The sequence below is a fragment of the Mesoplodon mirus genome, assembly GCF_964341445.2.
Source record: "Mesoplodon mirus genome assembly, chromosome: X".
Classification (NCBI taxonomy): Eukaryota; Metazoa; Chordata; class Mammalia; order Artiodactyla; family Ziphiidae; genus Mesoplodon; species Mesoplodon mirus.
Genome location: NC_138981.1, coordinates 117,138,720 through 117,162,473, shown reverse-complemented (window position 1 = coordinate 117,162,473; position 23,754 = coordinate 117,138,720). Strand labels below are relative to the sequence as shown.

At 44.9% G+C, this 23,754-nt stretch overlaps 1 protein-coding gene across 1 annotated transcript; it reads left to right on the top strand.

Moving 5' to 3' along the window:
• Positions 1-20,067: 20,067 nt before the first annotated feature.
• GPR101 (G protein-coupled receptor 101) lies at positions 20,068-21,585 on the top strand (the record flags this gene model as incomplete). Its single annotated transcript, XM_082610122.1, has 1 exon — positions 20,068-21,585. Exon 1 carries the CDS (start codon positions 20,074-20,076, stop codon positions 21,583-21,585), a length of 1,512 nt encoding a protein of 503 aa, XP_082466248.1. The 5' UTR covers positions 20,068-20,073.
• Positions 21,586-23,754: the final 2,169 nt, after the last annotated feature.

Sequence of the window (23,754 nt, the reverse complement as noted above, 5' to 3'; positions counted from 1 at the left end):
AGATCAGTAGAATTAGAAATGAAAAAGGAGAACTGACACTGCAGAAATACAAAGGATCTTAAGAGATTACTACAAGCAACTGTATGCCAATACAATGGACAACCTGGAAGAAATGGACAAATGCTTAGAAAAGCACAACATTCTGAGACTAAACCAGGAAGAAATAGAAAATAAAAACAGACCAATCACAAGCACTGAAATTGAAACTGTGATTAAAAATCTTCCAACAAACAAAAGCCCAAGACCAGATGGATTCACAGGCAAATTCCATCAAACATTAGACAAGAGATAATACCGATCCTTCTCAAACTCTTCCAAAATATAGCAGAGGAAGAAACACTCCCAATCTCTTTCCACAAGGCCACCATCACCCTGATACCAAAACCAAAGATGTTACAAAAAAAGAAAACTATAGGCCACTATCACTGATAAACATAGATGCAAAAATCCTCAACAAAATACTAGCAAACAGAATCCAACTGCACATTAAAAGGATCATACATCAGAGGAGGAGCTTCTAGATGGCGGAAGAGTAAGACGTGGAGATCACCTTCCTCTCCACAAATACATCAGAAATACATCTACATGTGGAACAGTTCCTACAGAACACCTACTGAACGCTGGCAGAAGACCTCAGACCTCCCAAAAGGCAAGAAACTCCCCACATACCTGGGCAGGGCAAAAAAAAAAAAAAAAAACAGAGATGAAAGAACAGGGACAGGACCTGCACCAGTGGGAGGGAGCCGTGAAGGAGGAAAAGTTTCCAAACACTAGAAGCCCCTTCGCGGGCGGAGACTGCGGGTGGCGGGGGGGGGAAGCTTCGGAGCCACGGAGGAGAGCGCAGCAACAGGGGTGCAGAGGGCAAAGCGGAGAGATTCCTGCACAAAGGATCAGTGCCCACCGGCACTCACCAGCCTGAGAGGCTTGTCTGCTCACCCGCCGGGACGGGCGGGGCTGGGAGCTGAGGCTAGGGCTTCGGAGGTCGGATCCCAGGGAGAGGACTGGGGTTGGCGGCGTGAACACAGCCTGAAGGGGTTAGTGCACCACAGCTGGCCGGGAGGGAGTCCGGGGAAAAGTCTGGACCTGCCGAAGAGGCAAGAGACTTTTTCTTCCCTCTTTGTTTCCTGGTGCGCGAGGAGAGGGGATTCAGAGCGCCGCTTAAAGGAGCTCCAGAGACGGGCGTGAGCCGCGGCTAACAGTGCGGACCACAGAGACGGGCATGAGATGCTAAGGCTGCTGCTGCCGCCACCAAGAAGCCTGTGTGTGAGCACAGGTCACTCTCCACACCTCCCCTCCCAGGAGCCTGTGCAGCCCGCCACTGCCAGGGTCCCGTGATCCAGGGACAACTTCCCCGGGAGAAGCACGTTGTGCCTCAGGCTGATGCAACGTCCCGCTGGCCTCTGTCGCCACAGGCTCGCCCCGCACTCCGTGCCCCTCCCTCCCCCCACCCCCGGCCTGAATGAGCCAGAGCTCCCGAATCAGCGGCTCCTTTAACCCCATCCTGTCTGAGTGAAAAACAGATGCCCTCAGGCGACCTACACGCAGAGGCGGGGCCAAATCCAAAGCTGAGCCCCCGGGAGCTGTGCAAACAAAGAAGAGGAAGGGAAATCTCTCCCAGCAGCCTCAGGAGCAGCGGATAAAATCTCCACAATCAACTTGGTGTACCGTGCATCTGTGGAACACCTGAATAGACAAGGAATCATCCCAAATTGAGGAGGTGGACTTTGGGAGCAACAATATATTTCTTCCCCATTTTTCTCTTTTTGTGAGTGTGTATGCATATGCTTCTGTGTGTGATTTTGTCTGTATAGTTTTGCTTTTACCATTTCTCCTAGGGTTATGACTGTCCGTTTTTTTGTAGGTTTCTTTTTTGGGGTTTTTTTTTTAGTACAGTTTTCAGTGCTTGTTATCATTGATGGATTTGTTTTTTGGTTTGGTTGTTCTCTTCTTTCTTTCTTTTTTTTTAATTACTTAAAATACTTTTTAATAATTATTTTTCTTTTTATTTTAATAACATTTTTATTTTATTATTTTATCTTATTTTATTTTATCTTTATCTTTTTTCTTTCTTTTTTTCTCCCTTTTATTCTGATCTGTGTGAATGACAGGATATTCGTGCTCCAGCCAGGCATCAGGGCTGTGCCTCTGAGGTGGGAGAGCCAAGTTCAGGGCATTGGTCCACCAGAGACCTCCCAGCTCCATGACATACCAAATGGAAAAAATCTTACAGAGATCTCCATCTCAGTGCCAAGACCCAGCTCCACTCAATGACCAGCAAGCTACAGTGCTAGACACCCTATGCCAAACAAGTAGCAAGACAGGAACAGAACCCCACCCATTAGCTGAGAGGCTGCCTAAAATCATAATAAGGCCACAGACACCCCAAAACACACCACCAGATGTGGACCTGCCCACCAGAAAGACAAGATCCAGCCTTATCCACCAGACACCAGTCCCCTCCACCAGGAAGCCTACAAAACCGACAGAACCACCCTTAGTCACTGGGGGTAGACACCAAAAACAACAGGAGCTACGAACCTACGGCCTGCAAAAAGGAGACCACAAACACAGTAAGTTAAGCAAAATGAGAAGACAAAGAAACACACAGCAGATGAAGGAGCAAGGTAAAAACCCACCAGACCTAACAAATGAAGAGGATATAGGCAGTCTACCTGAAAAAGAATTCAGAATAATGATAGTAAAGATGATCCAAAATCTTGGAAATAGAAAGGAGAAAATACAAGAAACATTTAACAAGGACCTAGAAGAACCAAAGAGCAAACAAACAATCATGAACAACACAATAAATGCAATTAAAAATTCTCTAGAAGGGATCAATAGCAGAATAACTGAGGCAGAAGAACGGATAAGTGACCTGGAAGATAAAATAGTGGAAATAACTACTGCAGGGCAGAATAAAGGAAAAAGAATGAGAAGAATTGAGGACAGTCTCAGAGACCTCTGGGACAATATTAAATGCACCAACATTCGAATTATAGGGGTCCCAGAAGAAGAAGAGAAAAAGAAAGGGACTGAGAAAATATTTGAAGAGATTATAGTTGAAAACTTCGCTAATATGGGTAAGGAAATAGTTAATTAAGTCCAGGAGGCACAGAGGGAGGAACACTCCAAACTCATTCTACGAGACCACCATCACCTTGATATCAATACCAGACAAAGATGTCACAAAAAAAGAAAACTACAGACCAATATAACTGATGAACATGGATGCAAAAATCCTCAACAAAATACTAGCAAACAGAATCCAGCAGCTCATTAAAAGGATCATACACCATGATCAAGTGGGGTTTGTCCCAGGAATGCAAGGATTCTTTGATATATGCAAATCAATCAGTGTGATAGACCATATTAACAAACTGAAGAAGAAAAACCACATGATCATCTTAATAGACGCAGAGAAGGCTTTTGATAAAATTCAACACCCATTTATGATAAAAACCCTCCAGAAAGTAGGCTTAGAGGGAACTTTCCGCAACATAATAAAGGCCATATATGACAAACCCACAGCCAACATCGTCCTCTATGGTGAAAAACTGAAACCATTTCCACTAAGATCAGGAACAAGACAAAGCTGCCCACTCTCACAACTACTATTCAACATAGTTTTGGAAGTTTTAGCCACAACAATCAGAGAAGAAAAAGAAATGAAAGGAATCCAGATCAGAAAAGAAGAAGTAAAGCTGTCACTGTTTGTGCATGACATCATACTATACATAGAGAATCCTAAATATGCTACCAGAAAAGTACTAGAGCTAATCAGTGAATCTGGTAAAGTAGCAGGATACAAAATTAATGCACAGAAATCTATTCCATTCCTATACACTACTGATGAAAAATCTGAAAGTGAAATTAAGGAAACACTCCCATTTACCACTGCAACAAAAAGAATAAAATACCTAGGAATAAAACTACCTAGGAAGACAAAAGACCTGTATGCATAAAATTATAACACACTGATGAAAGAAATTAAAGATGATACAAAGAGATGGAGAGATATACCATGTCCTTGGATTGGAGGAATCAACATTGTGAAAATGACTATACTACGCAAAGGAATCTACAGATTCAATGCAATCCCTATCAAACTACCACCGGCATTTTTCACAGAACTAGAACAAAAAACTTCACAATTTGTATGGAAACACAAAAGACACTATAAAACTCTTAGAGGAAAACATAGGCAGAACACTCTATGACATGAATCACAGCAAGATCCTTTTTGAGCCACCTCCTAGAGAAATGGAAATAAAAACAAAAATAAACAAATGGGACCTAATGAAACTTCAAAGCTTTTGCACAGCAAAGGAAACCATAAACAAGACGAAAAGACAACCTTCAGAATGGGAGAAAATATTTGCAAATGAAGCAACTGACAAAGGATTAATCTCCAAAATTTACAAGCAGCTCATGCAGCTCAATATCAAAAAAAACAAACAACACAATCCAAAAATTGGCAGAAGGCCTAAATAGACATTTCTCCAAAGAAGATATACAGATTGCCAACAAACATATGAAAGAATGCTCAACATCATTAATCATTAGAGAAATGCAAAACAAAACTACAATGCAGTATCATCTCACACTGCTCACAATGGCCATCAACAAAAAATCTACAAACAGTAAATGCTGGCGAGGGTGTGGAGAAAAGGGAACCCTCATACACTGTTGGTGGGAATGTAAACTGATACAGCCACTATGGAGAAGAGTATGGAGGTTCCTTAAAAATCTAAAAATAGAGATACCATGTGACGCAGCAATCCCACTCCTGGGCATATAACCTGAGAAAACCATAATTCAAAGAGAGTCATGTACCCCAATGTTCATTGCAGCTCTATTTACAATAGCCAGGACATGGAAGCAACCTACGTGTCCATCGACAGATGAATGGATAAAGAAGATGTGGCACATATATACAACGGAATATTACTCAGCCATAAAAAGAAACAAAATTGAGTTATTTGTAGTGAGGTGGATGGACCTAGAGTCTGTCATATAGAGTGAAGAAGTCAGAAAGAGAAAAACAAATACTGTATGCTAACACATATATATATGGAATCTTAAAAAAATAAAAGGGTCATGAGGAATCTAGGGGCAAGACGGGAATAAAGATGCAGACCTACGAGAGAATGGACTTGAGGACACGGGGAGGGTGAAGGGTAAGCTGGGACAAAGTGATAGAGTGGTAGTGTACATATGGAAATATAAACACTACTAAATGTAAAATAGATAGCTAGCGGGAAGCAGTTGCATAGCACAGGGAGATGAGCACGGTGCTTTGTGACCAGCTACAAGGGTGGGATAGGCAGGCTGGGAGGGAGGGAGATGCAAGAGGGAAGAGATATGGGGATATATGTACATGTAAAACTGATTCACTTTGTTATAAAGAAGAAACTAACACACCATTGTAAAGCAATCTTACTCCAATAAAAACGTTAAAAAAATAAGAATCATACACCATGATCAAGTGGGGTTTATCCCAGGAATGCAAGGGTTCCTCGATATATGCAAATCAATCAATGTGATAAACCTTACTAACAAACTGAAGGATAAAAACCATATGATCATCTCAAAAGATGCAGAAAAAGCTTTCGACAAAATTCAACACCCATTTATGATAAAAACTCTCCAGAAAGTAGGCATAGAGGGACCTTACCTCAACATAATAAAGGTCATATATGACAAACCCACAGCCAACGTCATTCTCAATGCTGAAAAACTGAAACCATTTCCTCTAAGATCAGGAACAAGAGAAGTTTGCCCACTCTCACCACTATTATACAACATAGTTTTGGAAGTTTTAGCAACAGCAATCAGAGAAGAAAAAGAAATAAAAAGAATCCAAATTGGAAAAGAAGTAAAACTGTCACTGTTTGCAGATGACATGATACTATACATAGAGAATCCTAAAGATGCTATCAGAAAACTACTGAAGCTCATCAATGAATCTGGTAAAGTAGCAGGATACAAAATTAATGCACAGAAATCTATTCCATTCCTATACACTAATGATAAAAAATCTGAAAGAGAAATTAAGGAAACACTCCCATTTACCACTGCAACAAAAAGAATAAAATACCTAGGAATAAACCTACCTAAGGAGGCAAAAGACCTGTACTCATAAAACTATAAGACACTGATGAAAGAAATCAAAGATGACACAAACAGATGGAGAGATACACCATATTCTTGGATTGGAAGAATCAACATTGTGAAAATGACTCTACTACCCAAAGCAATCTACAGATTCAATACAATCCCTATCAAACTACCAATGGCATTTTACACAGAACTAGAACAAAAAATTGCACAGTTTGTATGGAAACACAAAAGACCCTGAATAGCCAAAGCAATCTTGAGAAGGAAAAACAGAGCTGGAGGAATCAGGCTCCCTGACTTCAGACTATACTACAAAGCTACAGTAATCAAAACAGTATGGTCCTGGCAGAAAATCAGAAATAGAGATCAGTGGAACAGGATAGAAAGCCCAGAGATAAACACACGCACATATGGTCACCTTATCTTTGATAAAGGAGGCAGGCATATACAATGGAGAAAAGACAGCCTCTTCAATAAGTGGTGCTGGGAAAACTGGACAGCTACATGGAAAAGAATGAAATTGGAATCCTCCCTAACACCATACACAAAAATAAACTCAAATGGATTAAAGACCTAAACGTAAGGCCAGACACTCTCAAACTCTTCGAGGAAAACATAGGCAGAACACTCTATGACATGAATCACAGCAAGATCCTTTTTGAGCCACCTCCTAGAGAAATGGAAATAAAAACAAAAATAAACAAATGGGACCTAATGAAACTTCAAAGCTTTTGCACAGCAAAGGAAACCATAAACAAGACGAAAAGACAACTCTCAGAATGGGAGAAAATATTTGCAAATGAAGCAACTGACAAAGGATTAATCTCCAAAATACACTAGGAGCTCATGCAGGTCAATATTGAAAAAACAAACAACCCAATCCAAAAATTGGCAGAAGACCTAAATAGACATTTCTCCAAAGAAGATATACAGATTGCCAATAAACACATGAAAGGATGCTCAACATCATTAATCATTAGAGAAATGCAAATCAAAGCTACAGTGAACTATCATCTCACACCGGTCAGCATGGCCATCATCAAAAAATCTACAAACAATAAATGCTGGAGAGGGTGTGGAGAAAAGGGAATCCTCTTTCCCTGTTGGTGGGAATGTACACTGAAACAGCTACTATGGAGAACAGTATGGAGGTTCCTTAAAAAACTAAATATAGAACTACCAGCAATCCCACTACTGGGCATATACCCTGAGAAAACCATAATTCAAAAAGAGTCATGTACCCCAATGTTCATTGCAGCTCTATTTACAATAGCCAGGACATGGAAGCAACCTAAGTGTCCATCAACAGATGAATGGATAAAGAAGATGTGGCACATATATACAATGGAATATTACAATAAAAAGAAACGAAATTGAGTTATTTGTAGTGAGGTGGATGGACTTAGAGACTGTCATACAGAGTGAAGTAAGTCAGAAAGAGAAAAACAATTACTGTATGCTAACACATATATATGGAATCTAAAAAAAAAAAAAAGGTTCTGAAGAACCTAGGGGCAGGACAGGAATAAAGACGTAGACTAGAGAATGGACTTGAGGACACAGGGATGGGGAAGGGTAAGCTGGGACGAAGTGAGAGAGTGGCATGGACATTTATACACTACCAAGTGTAAAATAGATAGCTAGTGGGAAGCAGCCGTATAGCACAGGGAGATCAGCTCAGTGATTTGTGACCACCTAGTGCGGTGGGATAGGGAAGGTGGGAGGGAGACGCAAGAAGGAGGGTGTATGGGGATACATGTATACATATAGCTGATTCACTTTGTTATACAGCAACAAATAACACAACAATGTAAAGCAATTATACTCCAGTAAAGATGTTAAAAAAAATAGAAAGTCAGGCTAGTAAAAACTTCACGTTTCCAGGCAACACCCAACCCTTCTGGGTAGTAATATGTTAAGCTCTTTAGATTAAACTGCAGAAGATGCTGAGAGGCTGAGTGAGTGGGCTGAAAAGAAGCAGGTGAGCGTTGGTGTAGGCAAGTGCAACATAATGCTCCGAGAAAAAGAATCCCATTAACCACTCAAAATAACACACCGAGCAATCAAGCCTCCTTTGTACAAATCCTCGGGACATCTGCATCCCAAATGAAAGGGCTAACTCTTCTATTAGACAAATGAAGTGACATAGAGGTCATCCAGCTAGAGATGAGGATATGGAGGCCAATGTACAGATCTGGGACTAGAACGCAGGCCAGAGGACTTCACCAGGAGCACAGCCACTGGACAAGAGTATTAGCACTGACGTATCAGTGGACAGATCAAGGGTCTTGGAAACAGTGTGGTGTAATGGAGGGAGTACAGGTTTTTGAGCCAGACTCATTCACACACCCCTCCATTTCTAGCTGTATACAAATTAAGCAAGTTGCTTAATCTTTTTGAGTCTCGGTTACCTCACCTGTAAGATGGGAATCATGACACATACTTTCCTAGGTTGTTATGAGGAGTAGAGATACTTAAAAAGTGCTCTACAAAAGGATATGAATAGACATTTCTCCAAGGAAGATATACAAATGGCAATACACACAAGAAAAGATGCTTGACATCACTAGTCTTTATGGAAATGCAAATCAAGACCACAATGAGATTCCACTTCACATCCACCAGGATGGCTATAATCAAAAAAAAGTGGGGGGGTGGGTGGGGGGCAATAACAAGTGTTGGTGAGGATGTGCAGAAACTGGAATCCCAGTACACTACAGGTGGGCATGTAAAATGGTGCAGCTGTTGTGGAAAACAATTTGGTAGATCCTCAATAAATTAAACAGAATCACCATATGACCTAGCAATTACACTCCTAGGCATATGCCCAAAAGAATTGGAAACAGATGTTCAAACAGAAACTTGGACATGAATGTTCATAGCAGCGCTATTCACAATAGCCAAAAGGTAGAAACAGCTCAAATGTCCATCAGCTGATGAACAGATAAGCAAAAGGTGGTATATCCATACAATGAAATATTATTCAGTCATAAAAAGGGATGAAGTATTGACACACATCACAACATGGATCAACCTTGAAAACACTATGCTAAGTGAAAGAAGCCAGTCACAAAAGCCAACATATTCTATGATTCCATTTATATGAAATGTCCAGAACAGGTAAATCTAATAAATTAGAGACAAAAAATAGATTAGTGATTGCTTAAGGCTAAGGAGTGGGGAATGTGGGATAAGGGGCTGTTAGCTAAAGGGCTTCTTTTTGAGGTTATGGAAATATTCCAAAATTGAGTGTGGTGATGCCTGCACATATGTGTGAATATACTCCAATCAGTTGAGTTGTACACTAGATGGGTGTGTGGCATGTGGATTATATCTCAATAAAGCTCTATAGATAAAAATAATGTGTTCTACAGACAGTGATGTGTCAGTAAAGGTTTAACATCTGGCTCTTAGAGAAAAATGTCCTAATTTGCAGTGTTTGATGATTTCCATGGTAAAAATACTCCCTTGGCCAATTTCAGGTACCAGTGTGATGTCAGTCAACGTGGAGTTGTGCGGAGATGTGTGGCATTACAGTATAATAAAGTATTTGCGATATACACATACAATGGACTTAAATAATCTCAAGATAACAGATAATAGTCAAAGGTGATGAAACAATTAGGAAGTGATGTGTTTTGAGTATTTATTACCTTTTTTTGAATGTAATTCATTTAACTGTACGTTTATGTAATTTAATTTTTAACCATCACTTGCAAAATTCCTGAAAACGGAACAAACCAGTACACCAGCTCTCACAAACCAGTACAGACTGTCTCTAGACTGTCTCTACTACACTGTACCACAGAACACTCTTTTTAAAGAATTTCACATGAGCAACTTCTAGAAAAATGCCATCCTTTGCATTCCTCTGGGCAACAGCTCTAAAATTTATATGGTCATTACTGTTTGGCTTGAAGAGGTTGATTTCTCCCCCTCTAATGCTGATACCTGAGCATGGCAGAAATATTTTCCTAAACGTAGAAACATAATCCTATTTTCTGTCAACTCCATATTAAGGCATTCTGGCCCCATGTCTACAGCCAAAAAGCAACACTAACAGTTCGAGGAAGGCACCTGAGCACACTTGAGGAACTGTCTTCCTCTGGTCAACCCACAGGCTCCGCAGCTCCCTTCTGATTCTTAACTGCCATCAAGCTCACTGCTTTGAATCAAACTTCCAAGTCTTAATTCAATGAAAAACAAAATACAAATTCGCTGTTGAAAACTCCACAGCCCCTAATATTTAATGCAGAGCCATGGGAGGTTTGAAGTGTTTGGTACTTTGAATATTCAATACTAATCAGTGATACATTGGCTCTAGCCACCCAAGCCCTCCACTCAAGGAACACGTGTTGTAGAACGCGGTAGGCCGTTCCAATGCTCCTGGCACCTGACACTGCACCAAAGTTATGCTGTGAAACTCTAGAGCCTTTGGGCAAGTTGACTCAAGAAGAGTTAAGTGTGGTTCCAAAGATGAGAAGATTTAAGTCTTTCCTTCCCTGAGGGTGACAGTAAGCAAAGCAGCTACAGAGAGTGGGCTCTGAAGTTATCCATATGCTATTGGGGTGACTTGGAGCAAATTATTTAGCTTCTCTAAGCCTCAGTGTTCTCATCTATAAAATAAGGAATATTAACAATACTCACCTCACAGGATTGTTGGAGAATTAGATGAGATAAGGCATATAAAGTTCCTCACATATCAGTGATACATTTTAAAGAATTGCTTAGTATAGGGAAGCAAAATAGTGTAGCAGCTAAGCACTCAGGCTGTAAATTCAGAGTCAGTCCTAAATTCAAATTCTAGCCCTGCCTGTTCCAGAGTGACTCTGAGTAAGCCACAGCTCCTTTCCAAACCTTTGGTTCCCCGTCTATAAAATGAGGCAAATGATCGCACAGTGTTCATTAAATGATCTGGGAGAGGTCAAGTGCAAGGTACACTGTTAAATCCTCAGTAAATGAGAGCTGCTAGCCTGCCATAAAGGGATGGACACAATTCTGTAAGCATTTGGGAAGAGTTCACATTGTGTTCCCATCACAGAGGGAAGGTGGGGCAAGAACACGGATTACTGAAACACAACGGTACACTGATGAGAACCAAGACGGGGTGCTGGGAGGCCTGATGGTTCCCTTAGAGAAAGGTGAGTGTTCTAATGCTGGAGGTGGGATCCTGGACACACAAACCATTTGCTTTGGGTTTTTTTTTTCCCAGGGACTTATTTTTACATACAGTTTTATTTAGGTATAATACATGTAGATTAAACTGCACATATCTGAAGAGTACAATCTGATGAGTTTTGACATAGGCATACACCACAAACCATCACCACCATCAAGATGATGAACATTTGTGTCCTCTCCAAAAGATTCTTCACACCCCTTCCCTCTCTTCCCCCACTCCAAGGCAACCACTGATCTGCTTTATGTCACTTTAGTTTGCATTTCTGGAATTTTCTGTAACAGAAATCATACAGTATGTACTCTTTTTTGTGTGGTTTCTTTCACAGCATAATTATTGTGAGATTCATCATGTTGTCATCTATATCAACAATTTGTTCTCTTTTGGGCTAAGTATTGGGTTGGCCAAAAAGTTCGTTCGGGTTTTTCCATAAGATGTGGACAAACCCGAATGAACTTTTTGGCCAACCCAATAGTATTCCAAGGTGTGAATATACCATTCACCTGTTGATAGACACTGGAGTTGTTTCCAGTTTTTATCTATTACAAATAAAGGTGCTATAAACATTCATGTACATCTTTGCATGGACAAATGCTTTCATTTCTTTTAGGAGTGGAAAAGCTAGGTTATATGGTCAGTGTATATTTAATGTTTTTTTAACCAGCCAAACTCTTTTTCAATGTGGCTGTCCTATTTTACATTCCAAAAGCAGTGTATGAAAGTTATAGTTTCCCCAAATATCCTCATCAACTATATGGCAAGGATTTATGGAGAAACAGGGAGTATTATCTGTGCCTTGGTATGGTTTTCATGTTTCTTGTGCTTGAGTTTTGTTGAGGTTCTTAGATCTGTGGGTTTATAGTTTTTATTACATTTGGAAAAGTTTCAGCCATTATCTCTTCAAATAATATTTCTGTCTTCCTAACTTCTGGGACTCCACTTACACATATATTAGGCCACTTGAAATTGTCCCACAGCTCACTGTTTCTCTGCTTACTTTGTTTTCTATCTTTTTTTCTCTGTGTTTCATTTTAGACAGTTTCTATTTCTATGTCTTCAAGCTCACTAAACTTTTCTGCTGCAGTGTCTAACATGCTAATAATGTTATCCATTATATTTCTATCTCAGAAATTATACTGTTTATCTCTAGGAGTAAGATTTAAATCTATTTTCTATCTTCCATGTCTCCCCTTGACATGCCTATGCTTTCCTCTACCTTCTTAAATATATGAAATATATTTTTTAAGCCATTTTACTGTCTGTCATCCAATTCCACCATCCATGTCTATTTCTTTTGATTTCCATTTGCGTGGAATACCTTCTTCCATCCCCATCTATGTCTATTTCTATTAAAGGACTTTTCTTCTCAATATGGGTCATATTTTCCTATTTTGCACACATTGTAATGTTTTATTGGAATTCAGACTTTGCAAATTTTACCTTGTTGTGTGCTAGAGATTTCGGCACTCCGTTAAATATTTCTGAGGCTTGGTTTGAGTTGCAGTAAAGATACTTGGAAACAGTTCAACCCTTTCAAAGCTTGCTTTTAAGCTTTGCTATGTGGGACCAGAACAAACTTTACACTAAGGTTAACTTGGCTCCACTGCTGAGGCAATCCTCTCTGAGTACTCAGTCTGATGCCCTGTATATTATGAAGTCTCTTCTCTCTGGCTATTGAGAAACTGAACTATTCCCAGCCCTGTATGAGCTCTAGAAATCACTCCACCTACCCCTTTTGAGTCATTTCTTCCCAAGCCTTGGGTAGTTTCCTCACATGTAGTCAAAGATTTGAGGGGTACCTTTTACAGTTCTCAAGAGCTCTCTCTCTCTGGGAGGCTCCTCTCTGGTACATTACCTTGCAAATTCTTGCCACCCTTACTTACCTCCCTGAATTCTGACCTCTGTCTCCTCAGTTTAGGCAGATGCCTAGGTTCAGCCTGGGTTCCCAGCTGGTAAACATTCTCTAGGTAGTAAACTGGGGCAATTGTAGGGCTCACCTCATTTGTTTCCCTTTTCTTGAAGACCACTGTCCTGCATTCCTGTTTTCCAATGTGTGACAACCATCATTCCATATATTCTGCCCAGTTTTTTAGTTGTTTAAGGTGGAAGGATAAACCCAGTCCCTGTTACTCTTTCACAGCCAGAAGCAGAGGTCCAGCTTTCAGTTTTTAAATAGTTGAGTTGGATTAGTTTGGGGATTTTTAATAACACCCAGATATAAAATAGATGGAATCAGTCAAAAACTGACAGGATCCTTTGAAATTACCTAACACTAACCCCACCAAATTTGGTGGATTAACAGAAGTGAGATCAGACAGAGGAGCAGATCTTCCCAAAGTCACACAACTAATTCTAGCCACAGAATTAGGACTAGAAATCAGGTCTCCTGCTCTTTATTTTTATTCCATTCAGTTATTTTCTGCCGATTTTCTCTTCCAAACCATTTTATTTGGATAGTTATAGCTTTGAAATCTAGACCTTCTGTCCTGCCCAAGCCCACAAAGTTGGCAGTATTAGCTCACACCCAAATGGTACTTAATTTCATGTGAATTTTGCAAACAAAATCCCTAGGGTTAGACTAAAGTGAATACCAGAGCAGCTCATAAAACTGAAAAACTTAAAATGCCCCCATGGGTAGGCACTCCAGAACAAAACCATATATCTTCCCCCACTGACTTATTATGAACTCACTATGCAGGAAGGACTGTGACTTAGAATTTAGATTGGCTAATTTAGTCATTTCACCACCTATGGGAACCATGTATCTTACAAAAAGAAGCCATTATCATTGCAACTGCATTTGTCTTCCCACAATTTTAGCAATTCATCTGGATTCAAAAATTTTATCTGGGCTGGGTCTCTGGGAGCCTTTCTTTCTGTCTTGCCTCTTGACCCTTCCAAGAAGCAGCCTAGGAAATGTTCCTACATTGGAGTCAGAACAAGTTTTACCTCTCAGCTCCAATACTTACTTGCTGTGTGACCTTGGGTAAAGTTACTTAACCCCTCTGTAAGGACAGGGAGGGTACTGGCATACATTGATTCTAAAGCACATTTCTTTTCACATTTTAGCATCTTTAAAATCAAGATGCATATTGCCAGCAGTGGTGTGAAGGTTAAATTTGCAGCTTTTTATTCTTAATGGTATATGATGTCTTGGATTCTAAAAATACTGTATTAATCTCTAACTTGCAGAGTTTCCTCAAGGATTAAATAGGATAAAGCAAGCATAGGGCTTGGCATGTGGCAGGTGCTCAAGGACTCTTGCACTCCCATTGTTACTGGAACCAATACCTGGCTGGGTCCTGGGCCGCTGACTTCCCTCACCTGGCAGTTGGTACGTGCATCGGGGCAGTCTGGTGAGGTGAACAAGTCTGGGAAAACCAGGCTGGCACGCTGCTGGCTGGTGTTGCAGCTTGTGATTGTCATCAGGCCCTAGAGCCTTTCTAGTAGCTTCCTGCCCTCCAGCCCTGCCCCATTAATACCATTTGCCTGATCTTACCTCTGCTGCTACAGAACTATGAAGGTAGGGAAATGGACTAGGTGGCTTCTTGAGCCATCATCCCAAACTCTCCCTGTCTCATCCCATAGAACCTCCCCAGAATCTAGCAAAGCTTGTCAGTTGAAGGGCTCTCCCAAGGCCATCAGAATCAGGGCCTGCGGGGCCTGAAGCCAAATCCACATTCCCCAAGGCCCCCCACATACCTCCAGTTGGGATGCTGATACTTGCATGCCTTTGAAATTCAAGGACACCAACTCTACTCCTGCCTAGAAGGAAAAAAAGAGGAAACAGACACCTGAGGATTAACAACCCTCAAACAGCTCCCTGTACAGAAAAGTGGCTTATATTTCTTCCCCAGGGCTCCCTAGCCTTTCGTACTGTCTCCTGCAGGCAGACTGGCTTTGGTGGCAGAGGCCTCATCGCGTTCAGACTCCTCCACTCCCCATCATGTCCCGTGGCACTCAGGGGTGCAGCTGCAGATTCCACGATGCCACCTCTCTGAGGCACCCACCTTTAACATGTACCTAGAGGTTTTCTTCCTGTGCCCTGCTGGATCCCAGCAGTCCAGGGAACTCTTGGGACCACAGTGAAAAAGGAGGAAAGAGCAGGATAGACTGGACTGGCCTTTGTTTCTGGCCATTTCTCGCAGCTTGACAGCCTCCCAAGTGATTCTAAAATATGGAGTCTGAGTGATCTGTCACTTGACAGTGCGTGCCACCCAGGATTCTGCGCCATGGCCAGTGTGAGGCTAGGAATTAATAACTGTGAGCGATTATCATGGAAACTGTCTCCAAGAAAAACGACTAGGTTTATACCATTCAAACTTCAGAAGATAAAATCAGGCCTAGCCAAAAAGAAAAAAAAAAAAAAAAGACAAGGTATCTGCAGCAAATGGTAGGACTTGAAATCCAAAGAGCATCCTGGGGCCTGATTCTACACCTGCCTTGTTCCCTGTCCAAAGGCATGGGGTGCAGTGGGGGGAGGGGGCGGATCTCCATCAGGCCCATCAACCAACTCAGAACCTTGTGTCATCCTAGACCCTCCCCAACACCTCCTTTCCCTTATCCCTCCCCATTGTCAATTTGGCCTCTCTATGGGTCTCTGCTCAGCCCCCTCCTTGTGACCTGTCCAGACTGTCTTTCTCTCCTGCCACAGCCTCCTTCCTGCTCTTTCTCCATTCAACAGCTCGCCCCCCGACCCAGCCCTGCTTCTAGACCCTGGAAGAATAGAAATCTTACCACATCGCCCTGCACAAAAACCACCAATGAAAAATGAAAATCATTAAAAAAATCATATATAATCTTATCATACACTAGATGATAACTTTTAACATATTGGTTTAACCGCCTTCATATTCTGAATTCATGTATAAAAAATATATAGGCCTTTTTAAACAAAAGTGTTTAGGGGACTTCCCTGGCGGTCAAGTGGTTAAGACTCCACGCTTCCACTGCAGGGGACACGGGTTTGATCCCTGGTCAGGGAACTAAGATCCCGCAAGCCACGTAGCACGGCCAAAAAAAGAAAAAGTATCTAAGTTTATACCCTGATTTTTTTCACTTATTAAACCTCCTTCAAAATTTTTTTTTTTAAAAATCAATGAACAATAATTGCAAAATATTTATCGTTGGTAAGGTTGGATGGTCAGAACAACGGGGATGGGGGGTATTTTATTATTATCATCATATTTGTGCATGTTGGAAACTGTGCATAATAAAACAAATCCTCAAAGGCCCTCCAGGGATCTCAGGATGAAGTCCAAAGTCCCCAGACCGGCATTCAAGGCCCATGAGGAGCTGCCCCTACCCCATTTTTCCAGCTCACCTGCTAGCACTCACCGTGCTGCAGCCTCTCTTGGCACCCAGCTCTCCCCTGCAGCCCTCTTTGCCTGTGCATCTCCTTCTAGAAGAACAGTTCTCCCCTTCTGTCATGCCTAGAAAAGGTTTCATTATCCCTTGGAAACCAGATGCAAATGACCCCTCGTCTGGGCCCCCTTCCTGGACACGACCCTCCCTTCTGGGGGGCAAGTGAGCTTACATTCTGGTGTTTGCCCGCCTGGTAAAGAGCAAACACTCGATGTGTACGTGTTTGGGAGAGTCCAGAAAGTCTTGGTTAATAGAGCAGGTGCAACATTTACTTGAACTTAGGCAAGTAGGGTAATCTCTCTTGGCTTCTGCTTCTGTCTCTGTAAAATGAGGATAATAGCAGTACTTTTCTCACAAGGCTGGAGGAAGGATTCGGCGGTATTCTCTGTGGAAACAGTTTACTACAGTACCTGGCACAGAGAGAGAGAGACTGACTTACAGACAGACTTCAATCAAATAATAAAGTAGATAATTAAGCAGCTTGTCTTAGAGGAAATGCTCCCAAGGCCTAGAGGAAAGGAACTGCCGTTTAGCTCTTGCTGGGAGCTAGAGAAAATTGTGGCAAATCAGTGATATCAAAGTCATTTCCTCTCTCAGGCCCAGGGGCGGTTCATACTTGAGGCGGGTGAGTGTGTGTGTGTGTGTGGGGGGTCTTCCAAGGTGAAAGCCCCAGGGCCCGGCCCAGCTTTCTGCTTCTCTTCGGAAGAACTGTGCAGGTCTGGGGCCCGGCCCTGCCCCGAAATCCGGGGGCTACAAAGGCATGGCATTTGCAGGAAAATCAGCCCCGTTGACGATCCCCAGTCTCTGAGGTCTCCAGTGAGCTCGGACCGCCCGGGGCGTTGATGCGGGGTGAGAATAGCTAAGCGGGCCCTGCGCAATGCCGCCCGCCCCTCCGGGAGCCCGCGGCCTCGTGCGTCAGCTGCGCGGGCGGGGGCCGGGGGGAGGGGGGCGCCGCAAGGTGAGGGCCCCGCGCTGCCTTAAGACGCCGCGCGCCCCCGCCGCCGCTCAGAGCTCGCAGCGCGCCGCGCCGGCCGGACGGGCGGGCACGGGCGCCCCGCTCTCGCTGTTCCAGCCGCCCGGTGCCAGCTCGCGGCCGCCGGCGCCTCGAGAGGCCGCCCGGTCGAGCGCGCCGAGTCCCGAGGGACCGGCACGCAGCTCCCGCGGCGCGACGCCTTCGGCAGCAACAGGTAAGCGGCCCGGCTCCGCTCCCCGCGCCGCGGCCCCTGCGCCCCGCCCGGCCCCGCGCTCCGGCGCCCGGGACGCACTGTCCGCCGCGACCCGACGGCGCCTGCGCTGCCCCGCACGGAGGCCCCTGGCGCAGCCCCTTCTCGCCTCACCTCGGCCGACCCCTCGCGCTCGCATTTTCCCTCGCACTTTCCCTCGCGCCCACCGCCCCCCATCTTCTCGATGTTTCCTCGTTCTTTCTCACATTTTCTGCTTCCCATCCTCTTTTCTTATCCTCTCTTTGATGATTTTTCTGTCTCCGTCTCTCCCTGTCTCTCATTCTCTGTCTCTCTGTCTCTCATTGGCTCATTCATTGACTCTAGGTCTCTTTTCTCTGTCATTTTCTCTGTTTCTCTGTGTGACTGTCATTCTGTCCCTCATCTCTTTCTGTCTCTCTGTGTCTCTCGGTTTTTTCTCTCATTCTCTTTCTCTCTCTGCCTCTCAATCTCTTGCGCTCTCTCTCCCCACAACCCCTGCCTGCTCCCCCGCTCTCCCCGAGCTCACCCGTCCCTACACCCGCTGCCGCCGCCGCCGCCAATGCCGGGTGGGCTTGGGAATGCAGGGAGGATGCCGAATGGCGGAGTGGGGGGGGCGGTCGCAGTAGGCATCCTCCCTGCCTCCAGCCGCGGCTGCGCTGCTGAGAAACTGGGAGGTTTATCTGCCACAGCCCGCGGTGGCCAAGGTGGCAGCTGGTTTCCATGGTAAAATAAAGTCGACAGAGAGATAGAGATCAGAGACAGTGATCCAGCCAGAGAAAAACCGAGGTGAGGGATCGTCGGAGAAAGATGGAGAGAGACAGAGATGCACACACACTCAAACACACAAGGAAAGTGTTTAGCGAGAGTCCCCGGGAGAGAGTGAGCGACAGAGAAACCGACTCCCTTTAAGTGCACGCGCTGGAGAGAGTCTGAGCAACGCAGAGACAGAGATAATCAGGAGAGACAAGGAGTAGATTTTCAGAGACCCACTTAAAGACACAGCCAGCGATAAAGAGAGAACTTAACGCACGGGGAGACAGAAGCCGCAGGGGGGAGACAGGGAGAGACACAGAGGGGAGAGGATCCGAGAAAGAGCGAGAGCAACGAGAGACGGGAGACGCGGAGAGAGAGAATCCGAGGGAGACATGGTAACAGGAGAGTTGGAGAGACATGGAGACGGTCAGAGACACATTCAGCGAGTGATACTGAACAGGTGCACCGGGGACCCACAGAGATTGTCAGGGAAATAGACTGTGAGAGAGAAATGGAGAGACGAGACAGCATCAGGGGAAGACGCAGAAGCGCACGCACTAGCGAGCGACAGAGACAGTGAGAGGCAGGGATACAGAGACGAGAGCGCATCAGAAGGAGATGGAGGGAGAGACAGGGACAAGACTGGGAGAAAGACGACGAGAGACAGAGACACGCACACACAGCTAAAGAGAAAGTGCGCTGGCGAAAGAGACTCAGAGAGAAACTGAGACGGAGAAGCCGACCAAGAGTGGGAGGGCGAGACGGGAGCAACAGAAAGGAAGGTGAGAGGAGAACGACAGACTAGCAGAGACGGACAGACAGCGCGCATGTGCTAGCGAGGGACTGAGAAATAGGGACAGGCCACAGAGTGAGAGACAGGGGTGAGAGAGTCAGAGAAAACCGGTGAGATACACACACACACACACACACACACACCCGAGGTACAAGAAAAGTGCGCTAGCGAGAGACACTGGAGAGAAAGAGACAAATCGACACATGGAAACAGGCAGGGACGGAGCGCGCGCGCATGTGCTAGCAGGGGAGCTAGCGCAGAGATCTGCGGAGAGACCTCCAGAGAGACCCAAACTTCGAGACCCCCAGATAGTGTGGGAGACGCGCAGAGAACGCGCGCGCGTATGCCAGCGGGACACAGGGGTGGGGGTCGGGGGTACTCAGAGACCCCCAGAGGGAGAGGCAGAGAGACCCAGAGTAAGAGAAGGACTCAGAAACTGCCCGAACGCGGACTGGAGCCGCGCGAGGGCCCCGGGGCCGGGGTCCTGCAGCGCCGCTGCCCGGCGCGGAAGCGCCCCTCTTCCTCCCCGGCAGGAGGACTAACTCAGCCCCGCGTGTTTCTTTCGTCCCCAGCCTAGACGGTGAGTGTGGTCCGTGCGCCCCTTCGCCGCCCGCCGGTGCCCGCTCCGCGCCTGCACCTGCCTCCCGCCCGCCCCCGCCGCCGCCATGGCGTCCACCTGCACCAACAGCACGCGCGAAAACAACAGCAGCCACACGTGCGTGCCCCTCTCCAAAATGCCCATCAGCCTGGCGCACGGCATCATCCGCTCGAGCGTCCTGCTCATCTTTCTCACTGCCTCCTTCGTGGGCAACATAGTGCTGGCACTCGTTCTGCAGCGCAAGCCGCAGCTACTGCAGGTGACCAACCGCTTCATCTTTAACCTCCTCGTCACTGACCTGCTGCAGATTTCACTCGTGGCCCCCTGGGTGGTGGCCACCTCCGTGCCCTTTTTCTGGCCCCTCAACAGCCACTTCTGTACTGCCCTGGTTAGCCTCACTCACCTGTTCGCCTTTGCCAGCGTCAACACCATCGTCGTGGTGTCGGTGGATCGCTACCTGTCCATCATCCACCCTCTCTCCTACCCGGCCAAGATGACCCCGCGCCGGGGTTACATGCTCCTCTACGGCACCTGGATCGTGGCCATCCTGCAGAGCACACCCCCACTCTATGGCTGGGGCCAGGCTGCCTTTGATGAGCGCAATGCCCTCTGCTCCATGATCTGGGGGGCCAGCCCCAGCTACACCATTCTCAGCGTCGTGTCCTTCGTCATCATCCCGCTGATTGTCATGATTGCCTGCTACTCTGTGGTGTTCGGTGCAGCCCGCCGGCAGCACGCTCTGCTCTACAACGTCAAGAGCCACAGCTTGGAGGTGCGAGCCAAGGACCATGTGGAGAATGAGGATGAAGAGGGAGACAAAAAGGATGAGTTCCAGGGTGAGAGCGAGTTCCACGGCCAGGATGAAGGTGAGGTCAAGGCCAAGGAGAGCAGTGTGGAAGCCAAGGATGGCATCAGGAAGGCCAAAGAAGGGAGCGTGGAGACCAGTGAGGGGAACGTGGAGGCCAAGGGCAGTGAGGAGGTCAGAGAAAGCAGCTTGGTGGCCGGCGAAGGCAGCACCAAAATTCAGAGCAGCAAGAAGGCAGACAAGGGCCGCCTAGAGGTCACCCAGTGCAACATTGACTTGGGTGAAGATGACATGGAGTTTGGTGAGGATGACATCCATTTCAGCGAGGATGACATCGAGGCGGTGAACATCACAGAGAGTCTCCCAGTCAGTCTTCGAAACAGCACCAGCGACCCCCCTCTGCCCAGGTGCTACCAGTGCAAAGCTGCTAAAGTGATCTTCCTCATCATCTTCTCCTACGTGCTGTCCCTGGGGCCCTACTGCTTTCTAGCGGTTCTGGCCGTGTGGGTGGATGTCCAAACCAAGGTACCCCAGTGGGTGATCACCATAATTATCTGGCTTTTCTTCCTGCAGTGCTGCATCCACCCCTACATCTATGGCTACATGCACAAGACCATCAAGAAGGAGATCCAGGATATGCTGAAGAAGTTCTTCTGCAAGGAGAGGCCCCACAAAGAAGACAGCCACCCAGACCTGCCCGGAACCGAAGCCGGCACTGAGGGTGGAACTGAAGGCAAGACCATCCCTTCTCATGATTCTGCCACTTCGCCTTGAAGTTCGTTCTAAGGTAAACCTTGAACTGTCCACAGAACACAGGAGCAGCTTTCTCTTAAATGGACCGTCCACAATCGCATTAATGCCAACCCATACCATTCCAGGCAAAGGTTCTGCACACATCCTCTCACAACAAGGTAGATAAACATATGGAAGAGGTAGGAACTGGGGTCTTCCCTTAAAAGTGTGCCCCTGAAAGAATGGACTTGAGGATTCTGACTGAAATTTTCCCCCCCAAAAAAAGTTATTAGGCTCTAAATTTCTTAAAGCAACAAGGGCTATCCATTTTGGACCCATGCCTGGTATTCTGTCTGTCTCCCCAGAGCTACCATGTGTCAACTTTTGCTCTGGGGGAAAAGGAAGATGATACTGGTGAACTTAAGGACTTCTGAGTTCATGGGCAAGGGCTACAGCCCATGTTCAAGGGAAAGAAAAGCAATGGAGCAAGTCATTCATGGAGCCCAGGAAGCATGACCTGACTGACTGATCAACATATGAGACAAATTCTAGACTGAAGGGCCCCCAGAATCCGGTGCAAAGGCTGTTATGGAATCTAAGGGCACTGTGTAGTTAAAAACCAAGAAGGTTTCTAGATCCTCTAAAGGGATCCAGAAAAGTGGAAGAGGATAATAGGGCATGTTTGAAATGGAAAGATAGTCCAAGGGAGAAGATAGAGAAATCACACACATCCGTGGGGCTAAACAGTTGACTTTTTTCTATAAAATCCTGGGTTTGTGCATAGGCTGAGACCAAAATTGTCTCATGCAAATGGAAAATTGTCAGGTAACACTAAACTATTTTCTGTCTCTTATTTGAATAATAATGGGACAGAAATCATGCCACCATTTTCCAGTTTTCCCTTTTGTGATCAAATTGAGATGCTCATAAGAATCCTCCAAATCTCCTCTGCCAGTCACTTGTGTTTTCTTTTCCAAATAGGCCTTTTTGGTCTATTTGGAAACAGTATTTCCGGGGAAAACAGTATTTCCAGGAAAAAAGAAAAAAGAAATTCAACTAGGAGTGGCCAAAGTCCTACAAAACTCACACTGCCAATCAAGAGTGATGTGCCCACTAGAAATCTCTTTTTTGTGTCCATGAGATCATAGACAAAACATATGATCTCCACATGGGGTGAAAGTAAGGCAGGATAAACGTTTTCCTTCCTCCAGGCACACCCATGCATCTTTTCCACCTGTGGCTGTCTCTAAAGCCTTTAAGCTCTCCGCAGATGTGGGAGAGAAGTATAGTCAGAAATGACAGAATGGTTTCTCAATACCTGGCAAGCATCTGACCTATTCCAGACAATCGTAAATCAAAGCGTTCAGGTCAGACTTATCCTAATTATTGCTGTTGAAATATATCACTTTGGGAAAACCTTTACAATATCTAAATTATCCCTAGGGTCAATACAGAGGAAGAGTTTTCAAATCCCAAACCCTGAAATCACTTTGGGTGGGAATATACTTGTTTATTTCTGAGGTCACAGACCATATCAACATGACCAAATGACATGGAACCAAAAAATGGTCAAAACGGTATTTTTGATCCCCCTGAAGATCAAATTAAAGCAACTGTATGGTCAGTCATGTGTTCAAGCAGAAATCCAATGTTAATATGGGTGGAGGGAGAGGAAGGAGTATTTGATTGAAAAAAATGGTTAATCAGGTGGTTGTATACAAAGATGGCCATATTCAGAGTTTAGTCTCATTCTTCTGTGATGACCATGTCGTATTAGAACTCAAATTTCGTTCATTTAAAAGCCAAGCTCACTTATATTTTATCGCTTCCTCCTGACAGATTCCAACATGTGCATCTCAAGGTGGAGAGGTAAACAGCAGCGTATTGGGGCTGTGAATAAGTCTGCATGGGAATTTGGCATTGCCACGTTCAGAGTTTAGGAAAGGAGCAGGGTAGACCCAAATAACATTGAGCTGACCCATCAGTTCGCTACATCCACGAAAATCTTATCGATTTCAACCCCATTAATTTGGAACTTGTGGTACAGATAAGACATGGGGGCTGAAGTTTACCTTTGCAAATCATTTATTTTTCTACCAAAACATATAAAGTGAATTAATAGTCATAAATTTATGATACCAATTTATTGCCAAACTCTTGTATCGACCTGTCCTCAAAGGATATCTGGGTGAAGAAATGGCCCGTGTGACC